This window comes from Lithobates pipiens, unplaced genomic scaffold (assembly GCF_037356315.1).
Source record: "Lithobates pipiens isolate NorthernLeopardFrog02 unplaced genomic scaffold, aLitPip1_a1.2 Scaffold_19, whole genome shotgun sequence".
NCBI classification, from domain to species: Eukaryota; Metazoa; Chordata; class Amphibia; order Anura; family Ranidae; genus Lithobates; species Lithobates pipiens.
In genome coordinates, this window is record NW_027507764.1 from 511519833 (window position 1) to 511535878 (window position 16046).

At 44.0% G+C, this 16046-nt stretch overlaps 1 protein-coding gene across 1 annotated transcript in view; it reads left to right on the forward strand.

The window, feature by feature from the left end:
• CTHRC1 (collagen triple helix repeat containing 1) overlaps window positions 1-13731 on the forward strand; it is a 43599-nt gene extending 29868 nt beyond the window's left edge. Inside the window, exons 2-4 of the mRNA XM_077493143.1 lie at window positions 2498-2719; window positions 12121-12337; window positions 13258-13731. Of these exons, the coding sequence (XP_077349269.1) occupies window positions 2498-2719; window positions 12121-12337; window positions 13258-13400 (582 nt within the window). The 3' untranslated portion in view covers window positions 13401-13731. The remainder of the gene's footprint in view (window positions 1-2497; window positions 2720-12120; window positions 12338-13257) is intronic.
• The last annotated feature ends 2315 nt before the right edge of the window (window positions 13732-16046 follow it).

The following is a 16046-nucleotide window of genomic DNA, read 5'->3' on the forward strand; positions in this document are numbered from 1 at the left end:
TGGTATGCTGCTGCAGGACGTGGTCATGTTCTTTGAGTCTAAGTGCTGACTCTTCCACATGAATCTCAATGTCCTCCATGCGGTGGCCTATGTCCTGGCGCAAGTCCTTAATCTCCCTCTGATATGACCTCTCTAGCCTGCTGATATATGCTTCAATGTCTCTCTTAGTTGGGAGAGCTTTAATGTAGCTCTCCATGTCCCAGCCTCCATGTTGTGTGCCAGGGGCCGGGGAAGGGCTCCTTGAGTGTGCTGGGCTGTCAGGGCTCCCACTATGCCGCTCCGGGGATCCGGGAGAGGACCGAGGCGAGGGGGGTCGAGAGGCCTGTACCTTAGATGCGGCGTGCGCCGCATGTGCTGCTGCCGAGCGGGTCGCCGCCATCTTGGATTCCGGCGCGGCCTTGTTGTTCGGTCCCCTCGAGGGGAAAAAACTGCCGATGTCCCCGGTTTTCTGGGTCCCCGAGGTGCGGGGGGTGTTGGTGCCTCCTCTCCTGCTCATGGAGATGTTCGGGTCGGTGCGGTCTGGCGGCGCTGTGTGCCGGTGGGTGCAATGGAGCGGGAGCTGAGCTCTCACACGTCCTTCTCCTCCATGCGCTTGGCCGCCAGTCACTTTTAAAAATGAACAAAGCGTTTTTATTTCCCTTAACAGGAACAAGGGAGAGAGGGTTAGGGCACAGGTCACCCTTAGGCAATTCAATAGTAACTTGGCAGACTCCGCAGACAAATATAGAACTAGGCAGACAGCAATAGAGAAAAAGGTCCTTTAAGCTGAATACAGTGATCTGTTTCTTGTAGCAACTTCTGTCTCCTATGGCAACAACTTCACTCATAGTATCCCACTGTAGATCTTCAAGCTCAACTCACAGTATCCCACTGTAGATCCTCAAGCTTAGCTCCCAGCTACTTGCTGGACTTCTCAAGCTTCACTCACAGCTACCCACTCTTTTCTTCGAGCTTCACCCACGCTACCCGCTGGGTTCCTCGGACTCTCAGCTACCCGCTGGATCTCTCAGGCTTGACTCACAGCTACCCGCTGTACTTATCTTCAAGCTCAACTTACAGCTACCTGCTGCATTCCTGGATGAGTTTTTACTGAAGCCTTCCCACTTACTTCATTGTCCCCGGCTAGTGAAGCGTATGTTCTGGTACGGGGAAGGACACCTGCCTCCAGCAACAAGAGTGGTTGACCCTCTGGCTACTTCTCCTATGCCTCCTGGCAACAATCAGGCTCCCCTCAGGATGAGCCCCTTCACACGTGGTTAGGCCTTAGGCTTCAGGCCTATACCTCTGCTACTTCTCCACACACACCCACCCAGGCTGTAGTCCAGGTGGAAAGAACCCCGATCACCTGACTCCTTCCAAATAAATAGACTATCCCAGCATGCTCAGCGGCCAAAGAAAACTCCTGCTGATTGGCTGAGACAACATATCTACTCATAACCTGAATTCACTACAATCTATCATCCTAATTCCAAATGCAACAGTGCCACCTATTGACAGAAGAGAGATATCACAATTAAACTCAAGCTTAGGAAAAAAAACATTTGATCATGACTACAAATTAGCCAGGCTAGTTACCGCCCAGCACAACTAAATTTACTAGCAGCCCTGTTTAGGACATGGGTGCTAGAAAAGGATGGATATGCTTACCTTTTCTGGTTAAAATGCTGCTGCTGGCATTTGATCACATAACCTCTGCTAAAAGGAAAGCATAAGCCATCCTTACCGTTAATCCTCCATTGCAACCACGATTGTATGACCAAATTCCTAAGCTTTTGGTCAATTGACCAGCACTGGAAGGCGCCTGGAGCACAACTTTGACCTGGAAAGAAATATCAGCTCTTCTGTAATTGTTTCTTTATCCATCCTAATAAGACAGTTAAAACAACCCTGTGCTTTGCCTAGGCTCCAATGCCAGCATTAGCTTCCCTTTGTTCAAAATCAGAAGTGATAGAAATACTCATTACTTCTAAGTGGAAGCGCTAATGTTTGGTGATTAGCCCAGCGCTGTCACAGTCATGTGTAATCAGTCATGTGGATCTTTAACTCCAAATTGGAACTGGATGTCGGGAAGTAAAAGTAAAGGGAAGTACAGTATACAGGGGGTGATTTACTAAAACTGAAGTGTGCAAAATCTGGTGCAGCTCTGCATAGAAACCAATCAGATTCCAGGTTTTATTGTCAAAGCTTAATTGAACAAGCTGAAGTTAGAAACAGATTGGCTACCATGCACAACTTGGTACAGCTTTAATAAATCCACCCCTTTATGTTGTTGGGGATGGGGAAAATAATATTAACGCTTTGCTTTGCCCTTTGTTCCCTTTTATTAAGCTATATATTTAATTTATGTTATTTATTATAGCCATTTGAAAGACCCATAAACTTTCAATCAAACATAAATCTGAAAAACGTACGCTGATTATAACTAATTAATAATATTATAACAGTATGCATATTGTAACTAAACACCACTCCTTCACCCTCCCTTTGTATTTTACAGTACAATGGATTGTGCATGCAAGGCAGTATGGGTCTACCTGGCCGAGATGGTACTCCAGGAGTTAACGGAATTCCCGGAACACCTGGCATTCCGGGACGTGATGGTGCCAGAGGAGAGAAAGGAGAATGTATGAGAGAGAGCCTGGTGGAGCCCTGGACACCTAACTACAAGCAGTGCGCCTGGAGTGCCCTAAACTATGGAATAGACCTGGGCAAAATCACGGTGAGTGTGATTTAAGCAGTCTGTTTTATGACCTCATTACCTTTACTCGATAAGGCAGCCGTTCTCAAGTAGGGTTCCTCCAGTGGGTGCCAGAGATCCCTTAAGCACCTCCAGTCCGGGCCTTTTCTGGAGCTTTTTTGTTACGTGTAAAATTGAGTATTTTTGGCTAGAAAATTACTTAGAACCCTCAAACATTATATATGTTTTAAAGCAGAGGCCCAAGACAATAAATAGGTGGGTTTTGCATTATTTTTTTTGTATTTGCGCAGTGGTTTTTCAAACGCAATTTTTGGGGAAAAAACATAAATGTTTTTGAATTTTAATGCAAAAAAAAAATACATAAACGCACAATATAAAAAAGATTGCTAAAAATATAAAAGATGATGTTATGCCGAGTAGATACAAAACATGTCATGCTTTAAAATACACTTGTGCTCATAAGTTTACATACCCTGGCAGAACGTATGATTTCTTGGCCATTTTTCAGAGAATATGAATGAACACAAACCACATTTCTTTCACTCATGGTTAGTGTTTGGCTGAAGCCATTTATTATCAATCAACTGTGTTTACTCTTTTTAAATCATAATGACAACAGAAACTACCCAAATGACCCTGATCAAAAGTTTACATACCCTGGTGATTTTGGCCTGATAGCATGCACACAAGTTGACACAAGGGGGTTTGAATGGCTATTAAAGGTAACCATCCTCACCTGTGATCTGTTTGCTTGGTGTGTGTGTGTGTGTGTGTGTGTGTAAAAGATCAATGCGTTTCTGGACTCCTGACAGACCCTTGCATCTTTCATCCAGTGCTGCACTGACGATTCTGGATTCTGAGTCATGGGTAAAGCAAAAAAATTGTCAAAAGATCTGCAGGAAAAGGTAGTTGAACTGTATAAAACAGAAAAGGGATATGAAAAGATATCCAAGGAATTGAGAATGCCAATCAGTAGTGTTCAAACTGTAATCAAGAAATGGAAAATGAGGGGTTCTGTCAGGTCAGGTAGACCAGCTAAAATTTCAGCCACAACTACCAGGAAAATAGTTTGGGATGTAAAGAAAAACCCACAAATAACTTCAGGTGAAATACAAGACTCTCTGAAAACATGTGATGTCGCCTTTTTAAGATGCACAAAAAGAAGGAGACACTTTAAGAAAAACTTAGACTTACCGGTGACAATATTTCTAAGAGCCTTTCAGGACAACCCTGGAGAGAGCGCAGCTCCGCCCCTTTCTTCAGGAAACACCTGCCAACCTTTAAATCCCTCCTCTTCCACCATGGCTTCAGTTATTTTGGCCTCCAACATACTGGAAAACAAGAGCACAGGAAACCACACACCATGATAGACACTTAAATGCTACTAAGTTATAACAGGGAGGGAACTAGCGGTTGTCCTGAAAGGTTTTTAGAAATACCGTCACCGGTAAGTATAACTACGTTTTTCTCAAATCACCTTTCAGGACAACCCTGGAGAGGATAGGTGAGCAACTTACCCTAGGGTGGGACTACTGCCTGCAGTACCTTCCTACCGAAGGCTTGACAGCAAGTCCAGACTGTAGTGCCGAAGAAAAGTTGAGTAGCTTGACCAGGTGGTCACCTTGCAGATTTGATCAGGTGTAGCACCGGCTGTTGATCTAGTAGAGTGGGCCACAATCCCCGAAGGTGGCATTTCTCCCTTGGCTTCATAGGCTTCCAAGATTGCCCATCTGAGCCACGTGCCCAGAGTGCTCTTAGAAGCTTTCTCCCCTTTACGAGAACCCGTAAAAATTACGAACAGGGCATTAGACTTTCTAAATTCCCTGGTGACGGAGAGATACTGAAGGAGGCACCTCCTCATATCCAGAGTATGGAAAGCTTCTTCACCCACATTGGCCGGATTAGAAGAAAATGTAGGCAGCACAATCTCCTGAGAACGGTGGAAGTTCGAGGCAACTTTGGGTAGAAACCTGGGTCTGGCCCTAAAAAATCTTGCAATTAGAGTTTCTTTTGACAAAGTCTTTTCCAAAAAAAAATGTGTCTTTAAGGTGCTGGCTGCTAGTCCTTTCTCCATTCCTTCATTGAGAAACTCAAGTACTGAAACGACCCTATCTACCTGAAAGTCCTTAGCCACACAATAGCAATTTAATTTTTTCCAGACCTTCAGGTAAATGGCTCTCGTTACTTCCTTCCTGCTGGAAAGTAAGGTTTTTATTACTCTCTCTGATAAGCCTTTGGCCCTCAGGAGGTCTTCCTCAGAAGCCAAATGGTTAGGTGCAGCCTGTCCGATTGCAGGTGCAGGTGTTAGGTGCAGCCTGTCTGATTGCAAACCAAGGTCTTTTTGGCCAAAAGGGGGTGATTAGGATCATGTTGGTCCTTTCCTCTCGAAATGTCCTTAAGACCAACATAATTAGAGGAAATGGGGGAAAGGCATAACACAGCCGGTCCTGGCATAGATGAGCTAGCGCATCTATGCCTAGGGCTTGATCTTCTCGGTGAAGAGAAAAAAACCTGCGTGCTTTCGAGTTTTGCTGGCTTGCAAACAGGTCCACCTGGGGGGACCCCCACTTTCCGGAGATCATTAGAAAGATTTCCTGGTTCAGACACCATTCTGCCTCTGCCAACCTCCTTCTGCTGAGTAGGTCCGACCAACAGATTTTGAGAACCTTTTAGGTGGATTGCTGTTAGGGAGGCCACATTCTGTTCTGCCCAGACTCAAAAGACTCATGCTCCTGGTTCCTCCTTGTTTGAGGACATAAGCCACTGCTGTCGTATTGTCTGACAGGACCTGCACATGCTGTCCCCTGATGGCCTGATGAAAAGCTAACAGACCCAGAAGGATGGCTTTTAGCTCTCGCCAATTTGAAGCCCTCTGGGCCTCTGCCTTGGACCAGGTCCCTTGTGAAGTCAGGCCATCCTGTACTACTACCACCTCCTGCTTGATTAACTCCTGTAATAGGTTCATCATTGCAGATGCCTTTTCTTGGTCCTTTGGGAGGGCCGTAACATAAAACCTGCTTGGAGGAGGCTCTGAGAATTCTAGCCTGTAACCCTGAGTGATTATATTCCTCACAAACAGGCTTGACGACACCATGTTCCATTGTAGGAGGAAGGTCGCCAATCTCCCCCCTACTGGAACTGGATCATCACTTGCTTTTGGTAGGCTGTTCCGAGGGAGCCCTGAACTGAACTCCTCCCCTACTTTTACCCTTTTGGGGGGTCTACAGCCTCTTGCTGCCATCCCCACCCTTTCGGGACTGCTGGACAGCACAAAAATTCTTTTTCACGGCCCGCTACTTTTTGGCAGGGAATGCCTTCTTCTTTCCACAGTCCTATCCAGGATTGCTTCCAAGTTGGAACCAAAAAGAAGGTCCCCGGAAAAAGGTAGACCACACAGCCTAATTTTTGAGGCTGTGTCACCCGACCAGGTCTTTAGCCAGACTGCCCTTCTGGCCAAATTCACCAACGCTGAAGACCTGGCCCCCATCTTAATAGATTCGGCTGAAGCATCAGCCATGTGTTTCACTGCCTTTAAAATTAACGGAAAGGATTCCAATAAATCTTTCCGTGATGTTCCTGCCTCAACATGACACTTTAGCTTTTCTACCCAGCACTCCAAATTTCTCAATACTACTGTAGATGCCATTGCTGGTTTGAGGCTGGCCGATGCCGAATCCCAGGCTTTCTTCAAGAGAGAGTTGGCCCTCTTATCCATAGCGTCCTTGAGTAGCCCCATATCTTCAAATGCCAGATCTGTTCGGCGTGAGACTTGTGAAAAAGCAGAATCAACCCTTGGCTTTTTATTCCACACCTCTGATTCTTTGTCATCAAAAAAGTTAACCGAACATTTTTCCTAAAACGACAAGAACAAGAAAAAAGGGGGGGGGGGGGCTCCTTACAGAAAATCCACTTAGAAGGCAGACACTAGAAACCAAACCATCAAGCAACATTCCACCACCAAGGCTACAGGGTCCGAGAGAAATAACCTCTGACCCCTGTAAGAGCAGGTTCCCCTAGGGAGGACATTAAAGAACCAAAGGAAAAAACACAGGAGAAGAATAAAAGGTACCTCTGTGCCCCTCTTACCTGGGCCTGGCCGGTGCTTAAGGTGCCTGCCTCCACCGTCGCTGGTGTCCTCTCCTCCATCCTGCAGAGAGCCACAGCGGGGACTGAAACGAATGACCGCTTTTTTAAATTCCTGGGATCGTAGTTCTGTGCTAAACCGGAAGCGGAAGCGCCGGCCTACGGACCGCCCCCCCTGACCTTTGCGTTCCAGGCGACCAGAACCAATAGTCGCCCTGCCCGGAACAGGAAGCCGCGTCACAGGAGGCCGCTGCATCATCCGCCCGCCTGGCATGGGAAAACCAGGAAGCCGCATTGGCGGCAAACCGCCGCCTCTCTGCTCCCAACGCGCTCTCCGCGAATAGAGCCCGGACCCTGCTGACGCCTTGACCCCCTGCCATCCACAGCTCCATTGAGCATGGGAAAGGCCAGGAGCTCCGGAAACACCCTCCGATCGTACCGGGAGGGTGCCAGGATGCCCCTTAAGAAAAATGAGCAAGCTGGGAGGTAAGCCTTCATACTCCACCCTGGACAGAGTGCATAACCCCCCTTTCTGGTTCCCACAGGTGCTTCCACCATGGCGGAGGAAACACAATAACTGAAGCCATGGTGGTAGAGGAGGGATTTAAAGGTTGGCAGGTGTTTCCTGAAGAAAGGGGTGGAGCTGCGCTCTCTCCAGGGTTGTCCTGAAAGGCGATTTGAGAAAGATGGGCTGCATGGTCGAGTCGCCAGAAGAAAGCTATTACTACGTAAATGTCACAAAGTATCCTGCTTACAATACGCCAAACAGCACAAAGACAAGCCTCAACCCTTCTGGCCCAAAGTCATTTGGAGTGATGAGACCAAACTTGAGCTTTGTGGCCACAATCATACACACTACTGGAGGAATATTTGCAGTCATCAGCCAGGAAGCTGCGCATGGGACGTACTTGGCCATTGGCTACAGCAGAATAAAGTGAAGGTTCTGGAGTGGCCATCTCAGTCTCCTGACCTCAATATCATTGAGCCACTCTGGGGAGATCTCAAACGTGCCGTTCATGCACAACAGCCCAAGAATTTACAGGAACTGCAGGCTTTTTGCCAAGAGGAATGAGCAGCTTTACCATCTGAGAATATAAAGAGCCTCATCTACAAATACCACAAAAGACTTTCAAGCTGTCATTGATGTTAAAGGGGCAATACACAGTATTAAGAACTGGGGTATGTAAACTTTTGATCAGGGTCATTTGGGTAGTTTCTTTTGTGATTATGATTTAAAAGTAGAAAAATACAGTTGATTGATAATAAATGGCTTCAACCAAACACTAACGATGAGTGAAAAATGTTTTTATGTTATCATTCATATTCTCTGAAGAATGGCCAATAAATCATAAATTCTGCTAGGGTATATAAACCTATGAGCACAACTGTAAATCCTGAGATCCCTCAATGCACTTAAATGCATTCAAAACACCAAGATCTGTGTTTTTTAATGCATTTGAGTGTTAAAAATCGGAGCCGATTTGTTTCTGAGTAAACCTGAAGTGATGTCATCGATTCCAGGTTAGTGTTATGAACAGTGATCATGGCTTTGCTTGGCAGTCTGGCCAGCTGGCGAATGTGCCGGCTGGTTGTTCGGGTCTACCACTGGGAGGGGAGAGCCCCAGCAAGCCAGGGAAGGTGGCGATGTCCCCACCCGCTGCTTGTAATAGCTATTAGAGCGGGTGACTTGCTGCTCGATTGCCATTACAAACGAGCTGATCGCTGGCTCTAAAAAAAAAAAAAAAAAAATTAACAGGATGATGCCTGCAGCTGCAGACATCATCCTGGTATGATCTTTTTAACAATCTGTAAAAAAAAAAAAAATATATTCTACCCACTGGCCACCACACTAGTGTATTATGAGCTGTAGTAGATATAGTAATTATTGTCAGGGGTTACCCGAGACCTAAAAGTTATTTCAAGGGTTCCTCCATGTTAAAAAAAAAGATTTAAAAAGACAGCAGTAAGGCATTCTAATTCATAATTTAGTATAAAAAGAAAAAAAAAATGTGAATAGCATGAAAAAAAAATAAAAAAATGGGAAAAGTAAAGCAAATAAAGTTTAGGAACCAAAAGGGGACACCGAGGAGTTTTCTAAAAAAAAAAATTCACTTTTCAAAGTGAACAGTAAAGATATGGAATATAGAACAAGTTATAAAGTAACTCAAAGCCTAACTCCACTGTTTTTTTCCAAACAACGTTTTTTTATTATTGAACCAAGGTACAGACAGTCAAAGCACGGTGTACATTACGTAAACATACAATAATGAGAAGCACATGTAACATGGTATAACATTGCAATACATCATACATCGATCAATGGTGACCCCATAAGAGGGCAATACCCATACATCAGACTTGGAAATGAGGAATATAGTCCAACTCTAACCAACTGGTCCATGGCAGCACATGCATCACCTGTCTACCCACATGAGCCTGCGTCATTTATCCATTTGTCCCATACTTTATAATATTTGGCTTGGCAGCCCCTGTTAGTGTACATACATTTTTTTGTAGGGGAGAGTGATATTAATGTCTGCTTTCCACTCTGCTAAGGTCGGGGGAGTAGGCCTCATCCACTTCCTGGCAATGAGTTTTCTGGCTGAGAACAGAGTCTCCTGCATAACATTTTTTGGTGTATCTAGCAGGCTCCTCCGGGTAGATGCCCAGGAGACACTGTTTGGGATCCAATCCCACAGGTGTACCCATATTGTCATGTAAAAAATGTACTACTTGTTCCCAAAATCCCTGAATTCGTGGGCATGACCAGAGGAGGTGGAAGAAGCTACCAGTACTGAGTCTATACATTGGGCAAGTCATCGGGAAGTTTTTCCTATACCTTGCTATTCTGAGAGGGGTAAGGTAGGCCCTGTTTATAATAAAAATTTGTGACAATCTATCCGACAATTTGGGGGAGACTTCCCTGCACGTCTCCAGCGCTTCTTCCCATTCACCATCCTCAATGGGCCCCAGATCTCTTTCCCAGCGTGATTTGGGGGCATATGCACATTTGCTTGCTACAGGGGCAGACACCATAGCATAATAGGAGGAAATAAGTCCCTTAGGGTCCTCGCTTCTGGCTATGGACATAATAGGATTGGGAGTGGGCAGGGGGGAATCTCCCTCGTGAGAACTGCGTCAAAGCCGCGTGTTGCACCTGTAAGTATGAGAAATGCAATCTGTCATGGACCCCAAATTCCTCCCGCATTCGACCAAAGGTCTTAAGGGCTCCATCTAGAAATAAGTGTTGTAAATAATATATGCCTTGCTTTCTCCATACCTCTTGCCTTTGTAAAGCAAGAAATTCATGCATATGTTTATTAGCCCATAAAGGCGTAAAGTCATTATACGTTAGGATCCTGAATCTGCAGGTAGCTATATCCCATATACGTCTATACTGTTGCAGGATTGGAGCATGTGTTCCACCCAGACCGGAGGCTCCCAAACCCTAACTCCACTTTTTAGACATTTTTCAAACCTCAGTGGCCCAGCAGAATACAAAAGGCAGTTTTCGCTGCAATTCTTGCCTCCTTTTTGGAGTTGTCCCTGTAGACCCACTTCTATGCAAACTGCAACCTGCATAGGTGTGAATCAGGCCTTACAGAGGCAGGTACGAAATAACAAATCTGTCTGGACACAGGAGCAATACACAGAGATTCATCACACATGAATAAAAATCTGTAAGTGTTCAGAGCCGGTCTCATCGCAACAGAAAAGGCTTCCTAGTACAGGCATACCCCACTTTTAAGTACACAATGGAGTTTATTTACTAAAGCTGGATAGTGCAAAATCAGGCTCACTTCTACATAGAAACCAATGAGCTTCCAGGTTTTATTACCAAAACTGAATTGAACAAGCTGAGGTTAGAAGCTCATTGGTTTCTATGCAGAAGTGAGCCTGATTTTGCACTTTCCAGCTTTAGTAAATAAACTCCATTGTGTACTTAAAAGCTTGTAGAAGAGAATCCTGCCCAACAAAGAGTTGACCTCCTTTTGAATATGCTTATCAATTGGCTGTTTTACTGGCTCATTAACTAAAGCCCCGATAAACATCATTCGATTTTCTGGAGATTTTTGTTGTCAGATTTACCAAAACCATGTAGTGCAAGAGCCTGTCTAATTGCATACAAATTGAAACTCTTAGCCCTTGTACACACGGTTGGACATTCCGACGGAAAATGTCCGATCGGACCGTGTTGTCGGATAATCCGACCGTGTGTGGGCTCCATCGGACTGTTTCCGTCGGAATATCCGACCGACAATGTTTTAGAGCTGGGCTATAAAATTTTCCGACAACATGATCCGATCGGACTTTGTCCGATCGTTTGTAGAGAATTCCGATCGGACAAAGTGCCACACATGCTCAGATCAAATTACGAGACCAAAGCTATTGGCTACTAGCCTGAACGTAGTCCTGTCGTAACGAAATAACGTCATCACGTTACGAACGATCGGATATTCCGACAACTTGTCCGACCGTGTGTATGCAACACCAGTTTCGGACAAAATCCGACGGATTTTGTTGTCGGAATGTCCGACTGTGTGTACAAGGGCTTAAGGTTTGACCTCATATTTTATGGCTTTGGTAAATCTGAAGACAGAAATCTGCAGAAAATCTAATAGGGTTTATGGGGCTTAATACTTTTGGAGTCACTAGCCTAGAACAAATATGTAGATCAGAAAAGTCAGAAACCTGATCTACACAATTGTTCAGAGGGAAAGCCAGAGTTGGCCACCCAAGCAAGTCAGCAAAAGCAGCCAAGTTTCTAGTTTTGACAGGTCTGAATGTCTGCCAGATAGAAAATGATGATTCCCCTGAATGCGCCACATAATGTAATGACTATTGTGTAGCCATTGTTTGTTAAAAAATAGGAATTAACAGTTGATTAACAATGATACATGGATTGGAGACAGGCTTCTTCAGGGGTGAAACTCTTCAGGAGACCCAAAGAAGAGGATGACCAGGTTCTACATAGAACTTCATACCTTATAGTATGGTTGACTTGGTAGGTCATGTTTGTCCATGGTTAACCCTCAGGGCTCTGAGGATTAGGTTAGGTCGAACGTTGGATTCCTCAGTTATATTATATCATTACGTACATGTCAGTCTTTATTGTCCTGGTTTACATATTTTTATATGTGCTATATTGGCAGGCAGAATATCTTTCTATACAAATTATGCTTTATTTTGATATGTACTGATCTACTTTTTTTTTTTTTTGCTAGTGTACACTGGATGATATGTATTTTGCATTATGAAAAATATGCTTTTTTTTCTGATTAAAAAATAAACCAATGATACATGAGATGAGGGCTTTTATTTGTTGTGCTTTTTCTCAGGAATGTACATTCACGAAGATGCGCTCACAAAGTGCCCTGAGAGTTGTGTTCAGCGGCTCTCTGCGACTGAAGTGTAAGACCGCCTGCTGCCAGCGCTGGTACTTCACCTTCAATGGAGCCGAGTGTTCTGGACCCCTCCCCATCGAGGCCATTATATATCTGGACCAAGGCAGTGTGGAGTTCAACTCTACCATAAACATCCACCGCACCTCTACAGGTAGAATAAGTGCATGACAAACTGTGCAAACTTTTTTTTAATCTGGGCACACACAAATTCATTTCACAAACGTGAAAATTAAAGTGGCAGGCAAGTCAAAAGCTAACAAGACTTACATCTACTTCCACCCCTATTCTGAGCCTATTCTATGTACACTGTAAAAGGAAAGATGTCTATACTTAAAGTATTAGAAGTTTCTCCGGTACAATCACATGATCGTGTCCTAGTGCCAGCTTCAGTATAGAGGAGAGTTCACCAAAAATGTAAGCCTATGGGTTAAGTCACCACCGTTGATGGCAATTACTCCTCTTTACTCAAACCGGTGCAGGATAGATCATGTGGGCGGACTGGAGCAACTTAAAAGGTCAACCAGTTTGTTCTGCCCCATTTTGATGTATGTTTTTATGTGTTGTATTGAACTGAATCAGCTTATTATTTGCTCTGCAGTATGCTGATATCTAGTGGTAGTTTTGGGCCACTACAACTTGTTTACTATGCGATTTTGGTTTTCCCTCTGTCCTCACCTCCTGTTCAGTGCTAGTTTAGTTTAGTCCTAGCTAGACCCTCCTATTTTCCTCACTGTTCCCTCAGTCAATGCAAACTCTGCAGAGACAGGGCTAAGCAAAGTAACTGTCTTCCTACACTGCAAAAGATTAAAAAAACAGCATTTGCTATAATGCAGTTAGAAGCAAAATTGCATTGGATTCAACATCTGTATCTTATTCAAGAGTTAAGCTGCCTGTGGATGGTGCCAAGTCAGTATGTGACCATACTGCCTGGACAGATTCACTCCAAGGAAGTATGTTGATGCATAAAACAGCATTTGAAAACAAAACACAGGGTTTGGATCTAGTAGAATGTACAATTATTAACACTGATGTCTTAACCCATACCTTTTTTTATTTATTTTTTGCTTGCAGTGGAAGGTCTGTGTGAAGGGATCAGCGCAGGGCTGGTGGATGTTGCGGTCTGGGTGGGGACGTGCGCAGATTACCCCAGAGGAGACGCCTCCACTGGATGGAATTCTGTATCTCGGATCATTATCGAGGAACTGCCCAAATGAAGCTCATAACAGGGTAGAAAATAGGAGCACAATATCTTTGTATAGGTGCAGCCAGTCATATCGTTGTAGAAAGAAAAGCCATTGTGATAATAGCAAGAAACTGCCTGTACCGTGTCAATAAATCAATGTGGTGCTGTATATTCTTTCATGTTTTATCCTGAGCTGACTTATTTTTATTTTTTTTAATTGCAGGACAATTATAAATAATCAGCTCTTATTTACCAGGAGAAAAAAAACCTCCCCGTGACATAGCTGTAGCCAAATGATTGTTGTATCCTAGTTTTTATATTGTTTTCAAGTTTGTTTTTAATAAAAATCCCACTGGAGAGTGCATTGTGTAATATGTACATGGAGCATAAAAATGAATTGAAAAATGAATTCCAGTTAAGGCAATTTGTACATGGTTAAAGTTCGTCCAGCTTGGACCTGCGGGATCCAAATGGAAGCTGAAAATCGCTCTAGTAGTCACCACTACCCCTGTGATCTCTACTTGCTTGTGAGAACTGTGCTGAGCAGCTGCCCTGGTGCTTTTTGTGAACACAGGAGGTCACTTACTCGGATTGTGCACCAGGGAACACTTTGCATTTTCTCAATAAATTAAAAGCGCTCTATATAAAAAAAAAAAAAAAAAAAAAATGGACAAACAAGGGAGACAAGCTGGCGATCTCCCAATTTGCCACCTCCTCCAAACAAAGAATCCTTTACATTCATAATAATTTTGTGTAAATACAAAATGTTCGGTGTTCACAGTGCAGCTGCTCAGGACCCAGAAGCTCTTGGAGATCATTGTTGTAGCGGTCCAAGCTGGTTGGAATGTTAATTATGTAAAAATTGCCATGAATGAACTTCAGCATTAAAGGAAACCTAGGAAAAACCAGGGGCAATTCAAACGGAGCATATTAAAACATCACCTATTGCGACAATTGCATATCAAACAGTAGATCCACGGATATATTGTAGGTGGCTGGATTTATGTGCAAGTGTTGACTTCGTCGGTAAAAGTGGTGCTTGGCTGTGCCCTTCCCACCTTTTGAGTATCCCTATTGGTCGACAAGGCTACCCATCATATTATAATTCTACTAGGGTAGATATCACTCTCCATTTACCAAGGAAAAAAAAAAGGATTTGCTTTTTTTCTTCAGCTGCCGATACCTTGGATTTGCATCTGCTGATCAATTTGACATGTAAAAAGACAACAACATGTGCTAATGCATTTGGAATTTCAAAGCCAAGCTATCAGAAAAGAACAGGGGTTTGCTAAACCTTTTCAGTTAGAGGGCCATATTACATAGTTAGTAAGGTTGAATAAAGACACCAGTCCATCCAGTTCAACCTGAGTGAGTGTCTACAATTGTCCCTATCCCTGTACATTGCACACTTACATCAGTCCCTACCCTCAAGGAGCCCCATTCATAGACTAGGGCCAATTTACCTACCAGCATGTCTTTGGAGTGTGGGAGGAAACCGGAGTACCTGGTGGAAACCCACGCAGGCACAGAGAGAACATGCAAACTCTAGGCAGGTAGTGTCATGGTTGGGATATGAACCAGCGACCCTTTTTACTGCTAGGTGAGAGTGCTAACCACTACACCACTGTGCCACCCTATTGTATTTTTAATATCCTTGGGCCACCCCCCTTACATCAGGATTCCCATCCTATTCCTTTCTACCATTAGGGTCCCCAACAGTGTCACTATCAGAGTCCTTTATAGATCCAGGTGCAGGTTATAGGGAGAGCTGAAGAGGAGACTATAGGCAGCCTCTGCTTTAATTCTCAATATGAGGATAGGGCCAAGCTGCAGGCAAGAAAAAAATAAATAAAAAAATCTTCTAGCAAGCCAGATGTGGTTGGCGAGCCCTAATTTGGAGACATCTTGTATAGAAGAATCCAGTTGATGAATAAGGGTAGTGCAACGCACCATGCTATAATAAATTATGCTGGCACTCACTCTACTTAATTTAATGCTCTGAGGATGGATTGGAGGCTTCCCAGCCAATCATTTTGTATGAGGAATAATGCATTGAATCAGTGGGAGGAACAGCACCCCAAAAGCCAGATATAAGCAAGCAAGGGGCGCACTTTGGAGAACACAAATCTAGAATTGTTTGGCAGCTCAATCTTCTATGATCTGGCTGCTGGATCACAATAGCTATGAGCAACTTCACATTTCATTCTCTTGATGTGCACAAACCAAAATGATCAGGTACTTGCCTTATCCAGACAGCACCTACATCACATAGCTATAGCGATTACATTACACTGCTACAATAACCTATTTTATGTGAAAACACATTGTGGCCTGTCCTTACACTCTCTATTGCCCCCCCCCCAGCAACTTATACCAGTGCATGCAGTGAAACTTCATATAGAATAATGCAGTGCTAGGCAAGCCTGCCCTCTTGTGTTCCCTATGAGAATGACAGTCTACAAAAAATAAAGCAGGCTTGTCAAACTAAAATGAAACAGTGGGCTGAATGCAGTGGAAATCTTCAAAGGAGCCGTATCATGTCTGAGGGGCCTTTTTACTTAATTTCAAAAGAAACGTTATAACACTGCAGTACCTAAAATAAAGTAACAAGGATTGAACTGCCCAACTATATAAGGGTAAGGGAGCAAGAGGGCCACCATGATCACCACTTAATGAG